The sequence below is a fragment of the Lottia gigantea genome, assembly GCF_000327385.1.
Source record: "Lottia gigantea unplaced genomic scaffold LOTGIsca_9, whole genome shotgun sequence".
In the NCBI taxonomy this organism is placed as follows: domain Eukaryota; kingdom Metazoa; phylum Mollusca; class Gastropoda; family Lottiidae; genus Lottia; species Lottia gigantea.
In genome coordinates, this window is record NW_008710950.1 from 388,772 (window position 1) to 410,751 (window position 21,980).

At 32.7% G+C, this 21,980-nt stretch overlaps 8 protein-coding genes across 8 annotated transcripts; 3 read left to right on the plus strand and 5 right to left on the minus strand.

Annotated features, from left to right (window-relative positions):
- Positions 1-5,927: 5,927 nt before the first annotated feature.
- Positions 5,928-6,617, minus strand: LOTGIDRAFT_155653 (hypothetical protein; the record flags this gene model as incomplete). Its single annotated transcript, XM_009068196.1, has 1 exon — positions 5,928-6,617. The coding sequence occupies one exon, from the start codon at positions 6,615-6,617 to the stop codon at positions 5,928-5,930; it is 690 nt and encodes a 229-aa protein (XP_009066444.1).
- Positions 6,618-8,800: 2,183 nt separating this feature from the next.
- LOTGIDRAFT_155654 (hypothetical protein) lies at positions 8,801-10,000 on the plus strand (the record flags this gene model as incomplete). The annotated part of the gene is made up of 2 exons (XM_009068197.1): positions 8,801-9,214; positions 9,356-10,000. The coding sequence occupies 2 exons, from the start codon at positions 8,801-8,803 to the stop codon at positions 9,998-10,000; spliced, it is 1,059 nt and encodes a 352-aa protein (XP_009066445.1).
- A 207-nt stretch (positions 10,001-10,207) lies between these two features.
- Positions 10,208-10,714, plus strand: LOTGIDRAFT_76329 (hypothetical protein; the record flags this gene model as incomplete). The annotated part of the gene is made up of 1 exon (XM_009068153.1): positions 10,208-10,714. A coding segment is annotated over one exon (507 nt), but the record flags the coding sequence as incomplete, so codon positions are not given.
- A 1,377-nt stretch (positions 10,715-12,091) lies between these two features.
- LOTGIDRAFT_155656 (hypothetical protein) lies at positions 12,092-13,252 on the minus strand (the record flags this gene model as incomplete). Its single annotated transcript, XM_009068198.1, has 2 exons — positions 12,092-12,592; positions 12,650-13,252. The coding sequence occupies 2 exons, from the start codon at positions 13,250-13,252 to the stop codon at positions 12,092-12,094; spliced, it is 1,104 nt and encodes a 367-aa protein (XP_009066446.1).
- Positions 13,253-13,997: 745 nt separating this feature from the next.
- Positions 13,998-14,795, minus strand: LOTGIDRAFT_155657 (hypothetical protein; the record flags this gene model as incomplete). Its single annotated transcript, XM_009068199.1, has 1 exon — positions 13,998-14,795. The coding sequence occupies one exon, from the start codon at positions 14,793-14,795 to the stop codon at positions 13,998-14,000; it is 798 nt and encodes a 265-aa protein (XP_009066447.1).
- A 697-nt stretch (positions 14,796-15,492) lies between these two features.
- Positions 15,493-17,543, minus strand: LOTGIDRAFT_155658 (hypothetical protein; the record flags this gene model as incomplete). The annotated part of the gene is made up of 3 exons (XM_009068200.1): positions 15,493-16,095; positions 16,162-16,322; positions 17,408-17,543. The coding sequence occupies 3 exons, from the start codon at positions 17,541-17,543 to the stop codon at positions 15,493-15,495; spliced, it is 900 nt and encodes a 299-aa protein (XP_009066448.1).
- A 1,131-nt stretch (positions 17,544-18,674) lies between these two features.
- LOTGIDRAFT_155659 (hypothetical protein) lies at positions 18,675-20,819 on the minus strand (the record flags this gene model as incomplete). The annotated part of the gene is made up of 2 exons (XM_009068201.1): positions 18,675-18,831; positions 20,560-20,819. 2 exons carry the CDS (start codon positions 20,817-20,819, stop codon positions 18,675-18,677), a joined length of 417 nt encoding a protein of 138 aa, XP_009066449.1.
- A 707-nt stretch (positions 20,820-21,526) lies between these two features.
- LOTGIDRAFT_108807 (hypothetical protein) lies at positions 21,527-21,718 on the plus strand (the record flags this gene model as incomplete). The annotated part of the gene is made up of 1 exon (XM_009068202.1): positions 21,527-21,718. A coding segment is annotated over one exon (192 nt), but the record flags the coding sequence as incomplete, so codon positions are not given.
- Between the last annotated feature and the right edge of the window lie 262 nt (positions 21,719-21,980).

The following is a 21,980-nucleotide window of genomic DNA, read 5'->3' on the forward strand; positions in this document are numbered from 1 at the left end:
GGGGGGGGGGGGGGGGAGAAACCGTCATCGAAGCTGGCCAGTATTTGTGGAAAGCAACGGCTAGGGTATAGAGAATTGCATTTGTGCTGTGTTGTGACACAACTAAAACTGCTACGAAACGCTTTTTTTCACTGTTTTTCAGGCTTCTTGCCTCTTGATCGAAAAGAATTGGTCGAAAATGAGGAGTATCTAAATAAAAAGAGACACAATTGCAGCACTGAGATTAACTAATAAGGTGGCAGAGACGAAGAACAGAATATTCGACAGGTGGTCAAGCGACAAGTGAAAATTGAATTTTTCTCGTCCTAAATGGACCAATAACAATGTTTTTGTGATTATAGCTTGTAGTCAGAATTTATATAAACAAATATTATTATACTATTTGTCGGGCAATTGCATTTTACTCGATTCATGGAAATTTTCAACTCTCTTGAACAAGTAGTAAATGTAGAGATAATTAAAAAACAATTTGTAGGATGTATTTTCTGCCCAATTGTCACAATTTGGCCCCCTATACAGTTCTAAATTGCGAAATAAAATATTAAAAGCACCATCGGTATTGAACCATAGTAGCTGCCTTACACTGAGTACGATATTTAATGTCTATAAGATAAAATCTCTTTAATTCAGAATTACAGAATCTTATAGAAGTTGACTTTAGCCATTTCTATAAATTATATTAATCCTAAATGTATTATCAATGTAACCGATACTGTCTTTACTTATAAAGGTTAAGGCACATGGAACCTTTTAAGAATATGTCAGTAACTGGAAATAAATTTAAATTTTAGATTTGGATGACCTGAATGACCCAAATTTGAAACATATCTTAAAATTACAATAAAGGATTTCTTTTGACACCTATGGTACTTGCACTGTTTTACAGAGTTTTTGTAATTTGTGAAAGAGCCAGTATAGTGAGTAATACAGGGTCGACTTCTTTATAACTGTGGACCTCATCTATTGTTATAATATGTTAAGAAAGAAAGACAATTTGCTCTTAGCAGGTTATTAATCTTTCTTAATGAGCTCTACCCCAAAGGTCCTATGTAACTAGTGCTCTGGTTTGTGTTGTCCAAATTGGGGCGCAATTTATGAAATCTTATGTTATTCGTGTCCTAATTGAAAAGCGAAGGAGATCAACTATCACCTTTCAAACCGTTTTATTTATTGTGGATTTTTTAATTTCTTTCATTAAACGGCGAGCAAAGGCGACAAAAGCGACAATAGTATGTATTACGTAAACTCTATCAAGGGAAACGATTTGACACATTTCTATCTGTTACATAGTTGGTTTTGGTAAAGCCAGCACTAGTTTAATTTATTCAACTTTACTCAACCATGTTCAGGACCTAGTTAACGAAAAACCATTTGCTTCACAGTTACATAATCTTTTTAACTCCCCAAAATCTGGTCTACTTAAAAAGTATTTTTTTAAACATTTTCCCAAATTTTGATTATGCATATTGTTTGATTTGAAGGGGCAATAGGCCTATGCACAATTTTCATTCAGAAACGGTGTAAATCATACCTAAAAATATTTTTGAATTATGCTATTTACATCTATGTATCTACTTCATTGTTCATTGAAAATGGGGTGTACTTATTGATAATTTAATAGTTTAAAGTAGTTTTGATGTTAGGCCTCAAACACACTCAATATTGTTAGGCGAAACCTTAAGAAGGGGGCATATTTCTCTACAATTAGGAATATATTTTGCTTAATATTTGCACTGTAGTTTTCTAACACTTCCCAAAATGCGTCATGAATTTTAAAAGTTTTATAAACCCTAACCTAAGGTTATTCTGTAAAAAAAATTTTAAAATAAGCTTATTTTAACTGATTTGGGTAGGCATGGGTATATGCTTAAAAAACCAGGAGGGAACGGGACTGTACAATTGTATTTCAGCAACAAAATGTGGTACAAAGATGATGTCAAAATTTAATGAATTAGAAAAGAAAATTATTTCAAATAAATATCGACCCTTGGGACTGAATCCTGACCCCCAAAAATTGAGGTCAAATTGTCAAAGTGACTAAACTGTCATTGACCTCTGTCTTAATCACTAAAAATTGTAGTTTAGCAACAAAATGTGGTGTTAAAATGCTCAGAATTCTAAAAAGAAAATTTTGTGTTGAGAAAAGCAACCATGGATTAAAAGAAGAAAACAGAAGGGGATATTCAATAATCTTGTTTGTGAGTTCAAATCAGAAGAGGAAGATGAAATGTACAGGAGATATTTAAGAATGGATGCGGCAACTTTCAATGATATTTTGTCCAAGGTTGGACCCAGCATTAAGAAAGAGAACACAGAACGCCTTGCAGTGACTTTGAGATTTTAAGACACAGGTTTTATAGCTTTTAAAATCCACAAATAAAGCTAGGGGGCTAGCCATCCTATTAGTATTTGTACGTTTTAAAAATGGATATCAGATGTAGGCCACCGTTCGGCTGCAAAAATAATAAAAATAACCACCAGAATACTAGTTATTACTATTCTTCCCCGCCCTGCCAGATAAATTTGAAAAAATTTAAAGGGCTAACTAAAATTTCATTTGGGTTAATAGTAATAATTGCTGTGTTTCTTTGATGCGCAAATGTATAATAATCTCCCTTTTTGTTTTCTTCGACAATATAATTTTGTTTCAGGGGAAACTTTCAGAAGTCTTTCATATGCATTTAGAATTGGTCAGAGGACCATATCAAACATAGTTACAGATACGTGTGCAGCTCTTAAAGATGAATTCTTAAAGGTAAGCATCAACATCAAGATAAAGATACAGATATTCTTTATTTTGAAAGCATCTATAAAATAATCCTTCTTATTTGTCATAATAAAAGGTTCAATAAAGCTGCGTAAAGGTCATGTTTGATTCTTGCATGGGTCTTTTTGGCATAGTTTGAGATGATGTACTTGGAATCAGATTGGGGGTAACAAACAAACACGATAAACTTCTTTTTGGATTTTATTGTTTGTAGCAGATTAAATATGAGTTATTTAACTATTTAATACGACAGAACAAATGACAATTTTATAAATTATATAAATAATATTAACGTATATTTACAATATGTAAGAAAAAATTACAATTTATAAAACAACTTTGCCGGTAACTCCCTTTGATGTTTACACAAAATTGCTGGTCGTTTTGACTGTTTTGCTATCCTACCTAAAACGCTCGTCCTTCCTGACAAAAAACCAGACCTGGAAGAAGCGAAGCCAACCATCGAACATGGAACTTGTCAACGATGGTTAGGAAAAAGGAAACGACATCAAATTCAGGATGACGGCTCCCTGGAAAACAAAAAAGATAAAGCGAGCAGCAATGGGATCGGATAACACAATACAATTGAACGTGCTTGATAACATTAATAATTTTTTTGCGTAATACAGCTCAACTGGCGAAATTAAGATGGAGCCCATTCCTGGGCGCGTATAATGATTGGGTCTGCTTTTGTACATAAAGCTTCTGTAGGTATTGGAAAAAAGCAAACCGCATTCAAGGCAGAGCTTTTTTAATCTGGCGTTGACTTTGGGACCCTGGTTTCTGAAAAGAGATATTGAAAGGTAATATTGAAGTAAAAATTAATTTTGCGTTAGTTTTTAACTTTAGATGGTAAATAAAATCACCGTAATAAGATAAGATTGTATTCACTGATTGGTTGGCTGAGATATTATTTGTGCCCACCTGCACTAAAACTACTTCGACATCTTGCCATGCCACTCTTCCCCTAGAAACCAGGTCGGTCAGGCGACCAATAGTTGCTCCCGGGAATGGTTGAATAGTGCATCCCACAATAGCAGTGACGTGGCGACTGCGATTTTGTCATCGAAATTAATCTTAGGTATCTCTTATAAGCATCACTTGCACAATCACCGTACAGCCCAAGTAGCCCCACCCCTACTAAAACTGTGAGACGAAAATTCTTGTGGGTTTCGTCCCGTTTTTTGTATAAGATGCTTCAGAACAGTTTGCATCTGAGTGTACGTTACAGGTACCAACTGCTAGTGCCTAAATAAGGAATAAGCAGGACTAGTTAAAGTTACTAATTTTTGCATATTTAGATAGGCTTGAACCTGACATAGAAGAGAACCTGGAATTGCCACTAATGGAATCAGTAATTTTTTTTCTCCAAATTGGATGGTCTTAGACGAGACTATATTTATAACTAACAGGTTCTTGTCTTTATCGTATACCAAGTCTTTTCTACTTAATTGTTTGTTAGAATCAAAGGATTTAATTGAAATAGGCACCAAATTTGATTTTCGTAACATCATAAAAAGGGCATGTACAAATAGACACCAAAAAGGGTTTAGCCTTTCAATACAAGTTTTAAATGAAAATTCAATTCTGGATAATCTAAATCAAGATATAAATGTAAAGTTTTGATCCCACTTAAATAATTTTTAATAGACTGAATAGCTTTAAAACTTCTACTTAAAAATTGAGCATATACAAGGTCAGTGTTTTAACCGACCTAGGAAGTGCCTTTAAATCAAACTAGTCGCAGAATAAGAAATTACTTCCACATTGAGTCTTGAGATTAGCCAATGAACCATCTGCAAAAGCATGTCGGGCGGATACCGCTGCTTGCTTTTTAAGCATATAAAAAATCGGGAACGGAGATAAAAATTACCAATTATTTGAGAAATCGAATAAACTACTATAACATCAAATTTGGAGAGCGTATTCGTCCCCGCTTGTTCAAAAGATAGCTTGCCAGGCAAGGTAACATACGCCCACTACCTGCTGTCAGAAATCATAACAAAGTAACAAAGTCTGTAGTGGTTTAATATGTGAAACCAATCATCCTATTTTTACTAATTTCAAGTTTCACAGGGATGTCATACCAAGTTTCATCAAGATCGTATAAAAAAATGTCTCTATCAGGCCTACAAGTCAAATTAGACAACCGATTGTTACCAATTTCAACTTGACTGAGATCTTGTCCATATATACATGCATACTAAGCTTCATCCATTTCGGATAAAAACTGTAGTCTATAGCCTGCCTAAAAGCCAATTTTACTAAGTCAAGGGAAATAACCCTGTAATCGTCCATCCAATTATTACCAACTTCAAACTTGACTGATATCTCATCAATATATTCATGCATACTAAGTTTCATCAAGATGGTATCAAAATTGTAGTGTTCAATGGGCATACCAGGCAATTTTAAGGCAATTTTACTATGTCAAGGGCAATAACTCTGAGACCGATTATTACCAATTTTGAACTTTACCGAAATATCATCAATATATACATGCATACTAAGTTTCATCAAGATCAGATAAAAATTGCAGCCTTTATCAAGCATACAAGCCAAATTTAACGCGTTTTTACTAAGTCAAGGGTAATAACTCTGAAACCGTTCATCCGATTATTACCCATTTTGAACTTGACCGAGATCTCATCAATATATACATGCATACTAAGTTTCATCAAGATATGATAAAGATTGCATACAAGCCAAGTTTAAGGCGTTTTTACTATGTCAAGGGCAATAACTCTGAAACCGTTCATCTGATTATTACCAATTTCGAACTTGACCGAGATCTCATCAATATATACATGTATACTAAGTTTCATCAAGATCAGATAAAAAACTATAGCCTCTATCGTGCATACAACAAATGTGGACGGACGGACGGACGAACCAACCGACCGACCGGGGCGACGGCAATATACGTCCACATTTCCATTTTCCTCTCCTGCAATATGCTTTAATCTTACTTCAAGCTCGAATAATGCAGAGAAATACGAAATTTCGCGCAGACAACTCTGCATAAAGGAATCTTTAGTGGAACCAGAGTTTAATACAGTGACTGACGACTCTTTATCACAGTAAACAAGAATCCTTTTACCTCTGAATTTTACACCCCATATCTTAACACAAATAACAATTGTCAGCAGTTCCAGACAATTTATATGTAAACCTTCTCAGCAATTCTTGTTGGAAATATTCCATGAATGTACTCGCCATTACAAAACCCTCCAAGACCTGGACAAGCATAACAAGCAAATATCTGATCAGGAGCGGACCAATTCTCAATGGACATTATAGACACACCATTAAACTTGCTGAGAAATATTTTCCACCACAATAAATCTTTTCTTATCTCGGCAGGAATGAATTTCGAGCTATGTTTTTTATCGCCGTTTTTGTCATTAAACGTGGTCGGTAGCCAATTTAACAATCTACTCACAAAAATTCTACCTGGTCGAACACAATTACATATGAAATGTAACTTTCCTAACAATGATTGTAAATCTTTTAACGTAGCACGTTTTCTGGTTAACCAGGATTCAACAAGTGCCAAAATTTCTGAAACCCTTTCCGGAGTAACTTCCATGGTCGTACTTTGAGTATCTACACTAACACATAAAAATACCATTCTTGTCGTTGGGAACACCGCTTTGTCGGGCGCTTCCTCGATTCCACATGACTTTAACAAGTCTCCCAGGACCCGGTTTGCCTCTGACGCCCTATCGGGTGTTTCAGCTCCACCAAAGTCATCCAGATAATTAACAACCTGAAAACCTCTTCGTCCAAACATGTACCTAATCGATGAAGTTGTTCTTTGACAAATAATTGCATTAGACCTTAATCCCATCGGCAATACTCGATCAAAATAAAAAGAATCGTTCCAAATAAAACCTAATAAGTGCAAATCCCCATAACAGACTCGAAATTGTCTACAACAACGTTTTAAATCTTTCTTAAAGCAGAGACACCCTCTACATTTCCATTTAATAATTTCAACCAAAGAGTCAAGATTTGGGTAAGATATATCAATCGTTTCACCCTGATAAAGTTCCTTAGAGATATGGTCATTTACAGAGATTCCTATAGGTGCACTGAACTCCAAAAATTCGCACACTGATTTATCATGATACTTTTTCAAATTTTCACGAAGGAAATTGATGTTTAACTTGGATTGAACTGGAAACTTACATCCGAGATAATTGGGTTTTCCCGAGTTAAAGACTTTATCATGAATATTTATAATATTATCAATTTTACTCTCGTTTATAACATTTTGAGAGCCACTAATATCAGATATCTCATTAGGAAGCTTTGAACGATTAACAAAGGAATCATCATATTTTAAAAAATGTTCTTATAGATTTAAGGCCACGTCATCGATTATTACGTGAGAATGTTGCCTTCCAAAGATTCTACAATTTTCAATATGGTAAGACGAATCTGTTCCTTCGTTCGAAAATTGCTGTAAGAGACTGATTATGTTTGGGTACAACATGTGACTCGTTATCTGGGTAAGAAACGGAGTTTAATATTTGTCAATCCTCGAAATGAGGACACTGCTCGGAGCTTTCTGGATGGACCAATTTCTTGTTGTCCCGTCTCCAGCAAGTGGCACAGATACGTTGCAGATATTTTCAACACCTCTTATTTTTCCATGAAGCAGTTTGAGAACATTTTCGTTTCTGATAGAATGAACAATACAGTATTTCTTAGTTCGTCTTTCTTAACCATAATCCCACTGTTACCCTTCTTACTCTTATCTACAACACTTTGCTTATTCAGCTTGTCAGATCGAACATATTTGATTAACAAAGGCATTTCAATGCCACTAAAATCCGTATCCCAACTTGAAACACCATTTGAGCAGCTTTTTTCTTCCGTTTCATTCCTTTTCGTTAAACTTTGCACATGAGATAATTTCTAACTCACAGGCCACGAACAAACGGAAATCAAGATCACCAAAACTTACTTTGGACCCGGCGTATTCGAACTGAAGTTTTGATTGGGGCCAGAACCGCTTTTTATACGCCCACATGTATATTGTCGTTGCCCCTGTCCGTCGGTCCGTCCGTCAACATTTCTTGTGAGCACTATAGAGACTACAGTTTTTATCTGATTTTGATAAAACTTGGTGTGATGCTTTAGATTGATAAGATCTCGGTCAAGTTCTAACTTGACGCATTTGCGATTAATGGTTTTTTGAGTTATTGCCCTTGACTTTGTTAAAACACTTCGAAATTTGTTAAAAATAGTTCGTGAGCAGGATTGAAGCTACAGTTCTCAACTGATTCTGATGAAACTAGCTGTGATCATTGGAATTGATAATATCTCGGACAAATTCTAACTTGACGCATTTGATGAATGGTTTTTGAGTTATTGCCCTTGAATTTGTTAAAACGCGTCGAAATTTGTTAAAAATAGTTCGTGAGCAGGATGGAAGCTACAGTTTTCAACAGATTCTGAAACTTGGTGTGATCATTGGAATTGATAAGATCTCGGACAAGTTCTTACTTGACGCATTTTCGCTGAACGGTTTTTGAGTTACTGCCCTTGACTTTGTTAAAACGTGTCGAAGTTTGTTCGTGAGCACAATAGAAGCTACAGTTTTCAACCGATTCTGATGAAACTTGGTGTGATCATTGAAATTGATAAGATCTCGGACAAGTTTTAATTTTCGCTGAACGGTTTTTGTGAGTAGTATATGAGCTAAAAGATTGGTCGCATTTTTTCCCCATTCCATTTCATTTCATGGGTAAAATGCGACCAATCTATAAGCTCCCAAAAAAAAGACCCTACATTTCATAAATTCTTACAGCAAAACATCCTACATTTCATAAAACATCCTACATTTCATAAAATTCTTACATTAAAAAAGACCAAAAAACACCTTCAATCAATTTCCTACATTCCATCAAAAAAAAGCATATTAAAAATACCCTTATATAAAAATAACATCTGGTTTTAAAATAATGTAGAAGGGAGATAACTCTTGTTTTGGGAAAATTTCTACTCAAATTTTAAACCTTAAAAATGGCAAATAAAAAACTAGATCGTTATTCATTTAACAAGAAAAAAGAGGATTATATTATCATCTCCCCCACTGTTGGTTCTAAATCCCAATTGAATGATGGTGGTAGAATTACCTTCGAAATAAATTCATTATCGAATTGGTTGCTTCTTTCTGATGCTTATTTCAGATGCGATTTCAAAATCAAAGACGCCACTCAGAATCAAGTACCACAAACTAATACAACTTTAGAAAACAATTTCTTTCCATCTTTATTTAGCGAGATGGTTTTGGAAGCTGGTTCAAATCCGATAGAAATAATCAAACATCCTGGGGAATTCGACACAATGTTGAAAACAGTTTTATATCCTAAAGATTTCGATTCAGTCTCGGGTTGGATACCCGATGTTGGCGATGGAAGTGTTTTAAAAGAACCGGTAAGAAATCTTGCAAATGATGCCGAATTAGTTAGAGTGAGAGTTGTTGCTCGAAACACAATAGAAAGAGTAGCACGAGCAGCTAATCATGGATTCGAAAAATGAGTAATATAATATATATTATATAATAATATTGTTGAGAATAATAGGTGGTGTAATTACGTAAATTGGAAATTATATCCTTTATTCGGTCTGTTGGAACATAGAAAAGTTTCCATAGGGTTACCATATAAAATTCATCTACAAAGAGAAACCAACGATGATAAGATATTTTTTGGAGAGAATGGTTCAGATGCAAAATTAGAAATAACGAATCTCCAACTTTTCATACCCGTAATAACACCACCAATTGAAGTAGAAACGAGAATATTCAACTCGTTAACTAAAGATATTGAAATAGCTTTTCTGCATCGTAACACGGTAGGTAGCATGACTTTAAAGGGAGAATCCACCACCTGGCCAATCACTAACACTATTAAACCAGCAAGATATTTAATGGTTGGTTTCAGGAACTTACCAGATTCTCAAACGAATAACAATAATGTCTTTAGAGTGGCAATGAACCAAACTCAAAATCCTTTAATCCATAAAGTTCAAGTAAGATTAAACAACGAAAATTATCCTAACCAACCTTTAACAATTAATCCATTCACAAAGGATTATAATGAATTGTATAGAAACTATAAAAATATGTGTGAATTATTTGGAAATCCACCTCAGTTTGAATATGTAGATTTTGCACTTAATCATCCAATCTTCTGTTTTGATCTATCAGCTCATCAATAAGATCTTTTCAAAACAGGAGTCAACATAAATATTCATATTGAAAAAACACAAGGAGGTAACAGGTTATTGTTTATTATTGGAAGAAGCAAAACATTTAATTAAAATAGCAGATAGAAGAATGATAAGAATTGAGTAAAAAATACAGTATAAAAGAGAAGGAGTGATTTTTGGAACAAATTAAAATAATAATAAATTGGCAAAAAATTTAATCATTCAGAAATATTTCCTAATAACCCAATGCTCATGTGTATATGCGGTAGTTCCGGTTCTGGGAAAACTAATCTCACTTTTAACATGTTGACAACACCAAACCTTTTAGATTTCGATTCTTTGAATATCTACACAACAACACCAGAGCAATCGTATTATCAATTTCTCAAAGCTTTAGAATATTTACTAAAGAAAGATGTTCAAGACCTATTTCAATATTACGAAGGAAACGAAGAAGAAGTGGAAATAAAAGATATCATAGATATCGAAGCAAAGAATCCAACGGATATAAACGTTTTTCTTACGAAAAATGTTAATGATCTAGACTTGTCCAATATTGATAGTAAACGAAAGAACTTAATATTGTTTGACGACTGCGTAGCGCAAAGAAATCAAGCTGTTCAACAAGAATTCTTCACGAAAGGAAGACATCACAACTGTCATTGCATATACCAATCTCAATCTTTTTACGGGATGGATTCTATGTTCATTAGAAAAAACGCAACGGATGTTGGTATTGCCGATTATAAGGATTTAGTAGCGTACTCAAAATTTCTAGAAGCAGTTAAAAGGACAGGACCCGACACAAATAGATCGAAAGAAGTTAAATTATTTATAAAAATAATTGAACAAAAACATAAATACGAAGTTGACGAATCGGGTGATTATAATGAAGACAATCCATCAATCATACAAGAAATAGACGAATTCGAAGATATGATATCCGGACAAGGTATAACGTTTTCATCCGACAACAACGAAGAATTGCTTAATAGATTACGAGTAATATTAGCGGCAATGAAGGAAGGTCATCGATCGCACAGACAATATAATGAAGTAAATTGTATATTAAAAAGACTCCTAGAAAAAGGTATCATAGATAAAAATGATTATAAAAGCGTGATTAAAAATGTCAAATAAAGAACAACTATTCGTCATCACCTCAAATAAATCAGACATTAAATTATCTCTAGATTATGAGTACGAACTCGATCGCAATCAAGAATATGAATTGGGATTAAAGTATTTCTCTGTTTACAATTCCATTAGAAATATCAACGAAAAAAATAATCAAATAAAAAAATCAACAGATAACGACGTTCAAAACCATTCGTTTACTACCAGGAAGCTACGAATACATAGCCATTAACGAATACCTATCTGAATATGGAGGAGGTGTTAATGGTAAAAACAATATTGAATTCGAAGGTAATTTGAATCTGAACAAAATAAAATTGATATTAAGAAATAATAGTCAAGTTGATTTCAACGTAGAAAATTCATTGAATAAGTTACTAGGATTTAATAAACGAGTATACACCCAATCCACTTTAGCACCACACAAAGCTAATATCGAGAATGATATCGATGTGATAAATATACATTGCAATTTGATAAACGGTGGATTTTTCAATAAATACAAACGTCAGATTATTTACAGTCTTCCAACATTCACTGTACCGATAGGATATAGAATTATAGAGAAACAATTTCAAACTACGTATTTACCACTTAATTCCTTTATGATTTAAGATATAAATCTGGAAATTAAAGATGGTAAAATAGGTTTATAGATTTTGGTAACGAGGAAATTGTTATTCAACTTCATTTAAAACAAAAAAATTAACACTCTTCATTCTCTTCTTGAATAGTTAGATAACCAAAATCATCAAATTCGTAGTTTTCATCTATGTTCAATTCTTTTCCGTCGTTGTAAGGATACATGATTCCTTCACTGTTTGGTGCTTTTCTCTTAACGAGATTTAGATAACGTCTAAAAACTTTCTTTTGTTTATCATCATCCTTTGGAAGTACTACTCCATTGGTGAAACTTTTTACTCAAGGTTTCTTAAATTCATTCGTTACATCGAGTCCACTAGCTTATCGAATATAATCTTCTACGGATATCTTATCTTTAGAGTAACCCTTAAACGTTTTCTTTTCTTTTAAAACACCATCGGAAGTTAGAATGATATTGTATTTAACTTTGTATAAACCAAATATAATTCCACCATCACCATAATCATTCTTTCCTTTACAATAATCATTTTCGGACACCAACCCAGCTTCATTTAATTTATCCCAATTGCTAGACGAAATGTATAAACTATCGGTATCCGTATAGTATATTTCAGGCTTATAAGATCCATCTATCACGCGAATAAAATTATTCATTATTTTTTTACTGTGAGATAAAACGAATGATCCCAAATGACTAGGTGTTAGTCGTGTAGATTTAGGAGGAATAAATTCTTTTTCTTCTTCATTTATCTCAACTATATATTGACTATCATTTACTTTTTCATAACTTTTGACATGTGAATCATAGTTGGCTTTTAAAGTCGCTTCACTCCATAGATGTCTCGATGTAGTTATATCCTTCTGAATAGATTTACCTTACAACGAATTGCCTAATAATTAAATGCAATTACTACCTACGATATTGCCTTCTCGTTTATATTTATTTCTTAGATCTCTCAAAATTAAGATATAATCTCTATAGGGTGGAGTTTTAAAATTTTCTTCGTATACTATACCATCTAATATTCTAATAATTCGTCCACCGGCTTTAACTATTTCTTGAATATCGACCGATGATAAAACATCTGAACAGAAACCATTTCTGAATCTGATTTTAGTGCCAATTTCCTTTTTACCTTCTTTATTCGTGAAAGTGATTTTATCTTTAGCTGGTATGGGTTGGAAGAACATGTTTTTGGGATATTCAAACCAGACTTTTAAAATAGCAGTTCTAGGTCTGAATTTCTGTTCATTAAAGAGCTTGACAAATTCTTTATTTTCTTCCAGTAGAAATGGTCTACCACTTTCCGCTCTCGGATATTCGCTATCTAAATCCGACATGGCGGAAGCGTACAAACCGTTAGCATCAAAGGCCATTAGTTTAGTACATTTTATTTTTTTAAGTCTCGAATGAACCTGCGTTTTATCTTTCGTGCTAGCGCTATATTCTTTGAATAAATCAATTATATTATCAGTGTCACTTGCATTGTATTCCTTTAATATATTACAAATTTCATCCATTTTATTCGTTTCAAATGATTTTCGATTTGCCGAAACTCTTCCTCCTTTAATACTTTGTCTGATAAAATATCATATAAAAGGGTGAGTATGTGAGTAAACTTTTTCTACGGTTTCTTTTTCAGTGTGTTTCGGAACCATTCTAGTACTTTCATACCATTCTTCTTCAACCATTTCTTTATCGTAATGATATAAATAATACCAACCCTTTAAAGATAAAGAAGGAGCTGTTGGATTATTGGAAATATTCTGAAATACAACTTCTTTCATTGCTTGATTGTATTTTATCAAACAAGCTCCGAGACATAACGTAACTCTTTTAGCGTATGGTTCCCATTCCCAATTATCTTTAGTGTATTTTGCAATATTAACTTCCTCGATCTTTCTCAAATTCATTGGTAGATTAGATGAATTCCCCCATGCTGCCAAACTAGATGATTCGTGATGATAGTAACATATGAAATTAATATTTTGCAAATAATTAGAGTTACCCTTTATTTCTTCCTGTCTTTTCCATTTTTTCTGTAAATCTTCATCAGTGAATGAATTAGTTAAAGGTAGAGACAGAATTCCTCTGGGCGTTTTTAAAGGGCATTGTGTTTACGTTTTTTTACGTTTTTGATCATGATCCAGTTATCAAAACCGCTAGCGTTATGAGCATTTAATGTTATTCTTTTTTTGATCTATTTTTCCTAAACGTTGTAACATTTGATCGATGCAATCTGTACCTACAAATATTTCTACTATATTAGTCATGAGTTTGGTCTTCTGGAATGGGATCTGTCGGCTTTAAATCTGGAAAGAGATTATTTATTCTGTTTAACTTTTTTCTTAGTTTTTCTAAATTAATTAACGTGCAAGAATAAGGTATGGCTTTATTTTCGTTATAGGTTTCGCAATCCCATGCGTATAAACAATCATCGGGAATGGTTGGAAAAATGTTTAGTTTTAGAGGTGAAACTTGCGTTACCGCATTATCATCTTTACAAGTTCTCCATACATTTTCATCGTAATTATTTTCTATTTCTTTAATGCCTAAGGTTTTGTTATTTCTCCTTATCAAACATAAATGTTCTTTGTGTAAATAAAATACCCAATCTAATTCTTCGGATACTTTCTTTGGTTGAAAATGTCTATGTTTGGGCATATAAATTTGAAAATAAGTATTAAATTTCTTATTGAATTCGCAGATTCTAGCAGATGTCATAACTCCTTTTCTGTTTGATTTTGAAAAACTGTTGATGAAATCTTGAAAATCTCTCGTGTAGTCTTCGTTTAAAACACGATTAACACACTTTACAAAGCAGTATCCATCGCTCGGTATATAACAATTTATACCGATATATTCATTTATCTTTTTGAGTAGGGTAACACCACTACCCTTTTTTGATCTTTTTATTTCTTTGAAATTGTTTTTACGGAAGATCATTTTTCCTGTGAAATACCAATCAGAAGCATCCGAATTTATATCTACTCTAGCGAAGAAATTGCGAAAAGTTTTGGTATTAAAAGCTACAAATTGAATGCCTTTTTTTATATCCTCCATCTTGAGTTATCTCTCCATCTAATTCAATTTGCCCTTTAAATGTTAAAAATCCATCAGTGATAAGCTTAATAACATTGGAAAAACGTTCATTTGATATGAATTTTTCAATTTTATTCATATTTTTTAATTCATCAGAGATAATCTTGTCAATAACATCGTCTAAAATTTTAATTGATATGAATTTTTTATCGTCTAAAATTTCAATTTTATTCATATTTTTAAAGCAACTATTTTTAACTAGGAATTTTTAACTTTTATTGATGATATTTCTACATCAAATTTATCTAAAATTTCATTGAATTTTTCTATTTCTTCAACTGTTATGTTCTTATCTTTTCTCGATCTTTCGAAAAAAATGAATAATTTATTAAGATATGTATTTAAAATTTCTGTTTTCCTTTTATAATGAGCTTTCTGTTTTGATGTAAAACCTAAAGTAATCAAACCACAAGATGAAGTTTGAACGGCAGTAACGTGGCTAATACAGTTGGGACAATTATTGGAAGCATTAATCCACCGGTTACGGCTGTTGCCACCGTTATTCCTACTGTTAAAACTGTACTTAATGTTTTGAAAACAGAATCGATTCTACTCCATGTTTTTCTACATTTGTTGAATTGTTTTAGTTTTTCTTTTAGTTCGTTTTGTTTTTCTATCATATATTGTTGTCTACTTTCGAGTTCAATTTTTTAGGTAATTAAATTAAATGAATTTCTGATAAAGCTGTTTCTTGTTTACCATCATCAATAATAACTTGAACAGATACTAACGATATTTGTTCTTTTGAATCATTAATCTTATTCAGATGAACTGAAAATTTTGGTTTTTCAATAGAAACTATTATATAAACATATGCATCATCTCTTATAAAAATTTTTTGACTTTGTTGACTTTTATGAATATCATTTGAGGTAAATATATCATTATTAACAAAATATAGTTTTACGTATTCAAAGTCTGATGTTCGTAAAAACTCATAAGTGTTTGTTTCTTTTTGTGGTTCTGGATTTCTAATAATATTCATTGATGGTGGAGTTTCCGTTTCCAATATCATATCAAAATCACTCAATGAAAGTTCATCTTCTTCATTATCTGGTATGATTAACATTCTAAACCTATCTATATATTTTCCACTTGTTTTAATTTCATATAAGTGACGAGGCTTGCTGTTTTCATCGTTAATTTCTAATTCTTTAGTTTCTACATTTTTTGTACCATTGATAAACTGAAGAACTTTGCGAGCGTTAAATTTCTTAGACATACGTGAGTTTTGTATGAAGAATATTGAATCAACTTTTACCTGAAAAGGGAAAGTTATTTCAATTTGAAGTTTTCCATTGAAAAGAAAAAAATGTTGGAAGTTTACCATCAAACATTCCATAGAGAAAATCATTAGAAGAAGTTGGTTTATATTCTCTAATATTTGCTGTAAATCCATATTTTTACATTCATAATCTCTTGATTTATCAATAGTATCAGTAACAGAAGCATCTTTTTCAACATCTCTAAGATCTTCATAACTAAAACCTTCAAATGGAAGATTGAAATAATATGATTCTTTCTTTAGAAACTTTTTTTTTAATGCGACTATATTTTTGTCCTGTTTCAAAACTAGGTTATTAATAGTGGTTATCTGTTGTTGAATAACACTATCATCAATGTTCTGTATTTGTTGATGAATATAGGTTTTGATTTCGCTATCATCTATGTTTTGTATTTGTTGTTGAATATAGGTTTAGATTTCGCTATCATCTATGTTTTGTATTTGTTTTTTAATATTTGTTAGTTCTTTTTGTAATTCACTGTTAAGTTTAGTTTCCAGAGCATTTAATTCCTGTTGAAACGTATCTTCATTTTCATCTGGAATGTAATCTATTAATTGTTGAATGTCTAATTTTTGTTTTGCAATCTTATCATCTAATTTAGATATTAATGAAATTAAATTTTGTAACTCAGTTTTATTCGCTACGTTGACCAATTCTTTTTGAATAAGACTTATTAATCTTTGTACCTCTTGTTGTAGTTTAGTATCATTAGCAAAATTTTTATTATTTAGTTGAAATTTGAAGAATCTTTTCACATTACTTATTTTATCTTCTAAATGGTTTTTATTTACTTCAATTGAATTTATTTGTTCCCGTAAATATTTCTTTTAACGGCGTCATTATCGTTTTCCGGAGACTTTAAATTAGTTACTTTGAAATTGTTCATATCTAAATCACCTTGAAGAGTGTCTCCGATTTGATCCACAAAGTATTTTCGCTTTATTTATCCACGTTGTAGTGTTAGGTTTTTTAGTTTCTAAAGATAAAGAACCTAATCCAAACTTATTCGCCATTTTTATTGAGTTAAATTTATTACAATTTCTTCGAACTGTTTTCCTAAACTCAACTGATATAAGACCCAAAGTGAAAGCTGACCACAAAACGTTTGTCCCGGTAATTGAATTTGAAATGAACATTTGATTGGTTTATTAGTCAATTGCATTATCTCTTCAGTGGGTTCTAATCCATAAGAATCGAAGAAATATAAGTCAGAGTCTTTGTACAAAGCAGAATGATGAAGTCCTTTTTGATCGGAAGTGTGTATATTTGTTATCGCGTAAAATTTACCTTTCTTATATTTCAGGCCATTTATTTCATCTCTCATACAATAATAAAACGGTGATATATTTAACTCATTCGCCCATCTCTTAAGTTGAAAGTTTGTGGTTGTATCGGTTCCATATTTATCGAGAAATTCATTCATTTTTAAAAGTCGGTTTTTTTAACGTAGTCTGTATTACATTCTGATAGAACACATTCAATAATATTTTGAACATAAATTTAAATTTAAGAAAGCGAAAATGCTTGTCTACATCTCTTAATCTTCTATCAAATTCTTCATCATTCATTTTTAAAAGTCGCATTTTTGAAGTTCATTTTGATAAAACCTTCCTATGATTTGTTCTTTGTCTTGATCGATTAATTCATGTCGGAGGTGATGTGGTGTTTACTTTATCAACGATGAATATTTCGTTTGTCCAGTATCCAACGTAACCTTTTTCGAATTTGCTTTTATATTTGAAAATACGAACTCGATCTCCGACTTTAAATTTGGGTTTGATATTTAAATTTTTTATTTCATTTTCGTAGTTATGTTGCGCGTTAATTGACTTTATAATATTTGGATTACTCGAGGCTTGTGTTGGTGTGACACCTATAGATGAATGAATTTTGTTATTGTATTCATCTACAACCTCTGGTAATATTTTAAGCCATTTTTGATATTTCAATTCCGTGAACTTTTTGAATAATTGGTTAAATCTTTCTATTACTACAGCTTTACCTTCGTTATGCGTGCTTAAATTTCAAATCCCAGAGATTTCATATTTTTGTTATAAAATTCACTTCCTTTATCTACCCACAGTTTTTCTGGATGTCGGTTAGATTGTTTCATAATCGTTTCAAATGCGTGTTTGACTGATAATCCTGTTTTGTTTTTCAAAGGAATAACCCATACATATCTCGTATACAAATCTATAACTGTTAAGCAATATTTAAATCCTCTTTCGACTGGCGAATTAAATCGGCTGACCATATTTCATCTTTTTCAAACACTTTTACTTTTAAAAAGTTTTTAGTTTTTCTAAATTCTTTGTGAATTTCATCCGCTAATCCCATGCCCAATTTCATCTTTACTTTTAACAGTTTAATGATTAATACTCTTTGCATTCTCTCTTTGAAAGTTGGATTTGGAATATTTTCAAGTTCGATTATCATTTGTCTGTCTGCTTCGTGTCTGAAGTTTATGTCTTTGTTTCTGTATAAAATATCGTGTTTAAGCACAGCGGCGTCAACTCTATTGACTGGTTCTTCCCCTGGTTTGGGTTTATCGTTTTCATCTAATCGAACCTGGACCGGTATAATTATGACCGGGAAGATGTTTTTCTCCGGGATATTTCGCCCATGGAAATCCAGGAAGAGAACCCAATGATTTCTGTATATCTCCTGAACCGAAATAAGTTTTTGGAGCGTGAGCTACTATCCTTTTTATCCTATAACTTTAAAACTTTTTCCTTTCCTTTCTTCTAATCTCCTGTTTCGAAGTTCTCTTATTAGCTGTAATTCTTTCAACTCGTTAGATTGTTTCACTGCGTCGCTTATACTCTTTCCCGCTAGCGACGCCTTTCGCTCCGGTTGGAATGAGTGATTTGTTGTTTGAAACAAAGCTAGCTACTATTGGAATTATTTTTGAACCTAGAGAAAATATTGATGAAAAGATACCGTCACCCGAATAATCTTCGAATTTGTGTTGTTCGTGTCTTAGAATTAAACTCATCCTATTTTTAAATGAGTTAATATAACGAAGAAATTGTGGTCTGTTTTTTTTCCAAAACAAGAGTTATCTCCCTTTTCTAGAAGTTTCTAGACTAAAAATAACATATATCTAAAACGAGGCTATTAAAAACCGGATGTTAAGCGAAACAAGGGTGTTATTTTATATAAGGGTATTTTTAATATGCTTTTTTTGATGGAATGCAGGAAATTGACTGAAGGTATTTTTTGGTTTTTTTTAATGTAAAAATTTTATGAAATGTAGGATGTTTTATGAAATGTAGGATGTTTTGCTGTAAGAATTTATGAAATGTAGGGAATTTAGGTCTTTTTTGGGAGCTCATAGATTGGTCGCATTTTACCCATGAAATGAAATGGAATGGGGAAAAAATGCGACCAATCTATGAGCTCATATACTAGTTTTGAGTTACTGCCCTTGACTTTGTAAAAACGCGTCAAAATGTTTTTGTGAGCACTATAGAAGCTACAGTTTTCAACCAAATTTGATCCAACTTGTTATGATCATTGGAATTGATAAGATCTCGGACAAGTTCTAACTTAAGGCATTTTCAATGAACGCTTTCGGAGTTATTGCCCTTGACTTTGTAAAATGCTTGAAAATTTGTTTGTGAGCACAATAGAAGCTAGTTTTCAACCGATTTTGATGAAAATTGGTGTGATCATTGGATTTGATAAGATCTCGGACAAGTTTTAACTTGACGAATTTTCGATGAATGGTTTTTGAGTTATTGCCCTTGACTTTGTAAAACGCTTCAAAATTTGTTTGTGAGCACAATAGAAGCTACAGTTTTCAACCGATTTTGATGATCTTTTTTTTAGTTATTGCCCTTGACTTTGTAAGCACGCGTCAAAAGTTGTTTTTTGCCCTTGATTAGAGCTGTGTGATTTAATTGTTTGTTGTATTTGGGTAATTGATATTGATTTTAAAAATTTTATGGAATTACTCAGCATAAATAACTGGCATATATATATGTAATTGAATTCAAACTAATAAAATTTCTTTAATATGAGAAAATTCGTACTTTAGTCACTAAAGACTGTTTTATCATTTCTGACAGCTGCCAGTGGGCGTATGTTACCTTGCCTCGCAAGCTATCTTTAACGACTTTATCGCAAAGACGATCAAATAATTCTGATTTCTTCTTGTTGTTTGATCGTCTGTGTCTCTTTCTATAATGCCAATTTGCTCATCTGAACGAAGCTCCTCGTGATCAGAGTCACTTGATGTAGAAGAGAGTTCTAAGATACTCCTAAGTATTGAGCTTGCTTTAGCCTTCGAATCTGTTTGCGATCTTAATAATTTTAAAGTCGATGCATCGTCCCGACCTTGGTATTTGGACAATTTAGATTGTAAAAAAGAATCACCTTTCTCCTAGTCCGCTATCGTCGTCATCTCCACTCTTTCCTTTTCGATCTGTCTGACTAACCTCTCTTTCTTACTGGATAGCTTTAATTTTTTCTTTTCGTCTTGCAGCCGTTCTAAGATAGTTCTCAGTTCCCTGGTTTCTTCGTCAGAATCGTCGTCGTCTTCTGTGATTATCCGAGCATCGACATTTGGTCCAACGGAGCTTTCCTCGGAATGTGAAAAATGGCGACATTTTATAGGTGTCAGTTTTCTTTGTATTTCAAAATCCGTCGCCTGCATCTGCGTTTTAGCACTACACAGTTCACGTTCCTTAGAAGACATAATTATCCTTCAAAAAACGCATTTTTTTGAACAAACTATGACAGCCTTTATCAAACGAATCCAAACAGTGTTGCTTATCTTAGGTATACAACTCAAGTAGATAGCAACGCGTGAGATACTTATTAGCCAATAGATGGGCAGTATTAGGGATATTGACCAATGAAATGATCGTTCAGCGAAGACCACTGTTTATTAAAGTTGACCATTCGTTCAAACAGTCGGTGTACAGAATCAGAATGATTAACCAATCGAAAGATAGATCAGAATACTGATATAACTCAATGAAATAAAGTAACGTTGTTTACACATTGACAAAAATATAATCCACATTCAATCAACCACGTCAATAGTAAATTAAGTTACCCTGTCAATGATAATTACTTATTTTATTCATAAAATATCAAATTGTGACATATGAGTTTGAAAAAGAATATTCTGAATTCCATCGGAGATAACGTTTGGGAAACATAGGCACCAATTAAAGCTACACACAGATCAATGCCTGTATTTGGTTCATCAAGGTTAAAAGGTATATCCACACTGTCGTCTTCGTCATCATTGTCATCTATTTATCCCCTATCTTTGACTTCCGATGGAGGAGTCTACGGTCTCTAAAAAAACAAAGCACATACAAATGTTATCACCTTTAGGTTCCAAACACGAATGACGAATGGTTACAAATCAGTAAGGACTTCGGCGGTTAGTGAAATTATCCCATGTGCATGGGGGCGATTGACGGAAAACACATCTCTCTACGCACACCACTTAACAGTGGATCCGTATTCTTCAACTATAAGCATTTTTTTAGCATCTTACTTTTAGCAGCTGTTCATGCTAACTACCATTTTATATATGTAGACGTTGGATTAACAGGCAGAAGTGGAGATGCTGGTGTTTGAAAAGTTTGAAAGAGGCAATGGATAAAAATACTCTTCAGTTACCATCTCACTTAAAATGGTTAGAAAATAGCCCGAGGATCCATTACCACATCATTGAAGACGATGCATTTCCTTTGAGAATAGATCTTATAAAAATCACATAGAAATTTTAAAAAAAAATTATTCAACTACATATTTTCGTGAGCCAGAAGGGTTGTTGAAAATTCATCTGGAATCTTGGCAAGTAGGTTTCGTGTTTTCCTTACTGCAATTTGTCTGAATC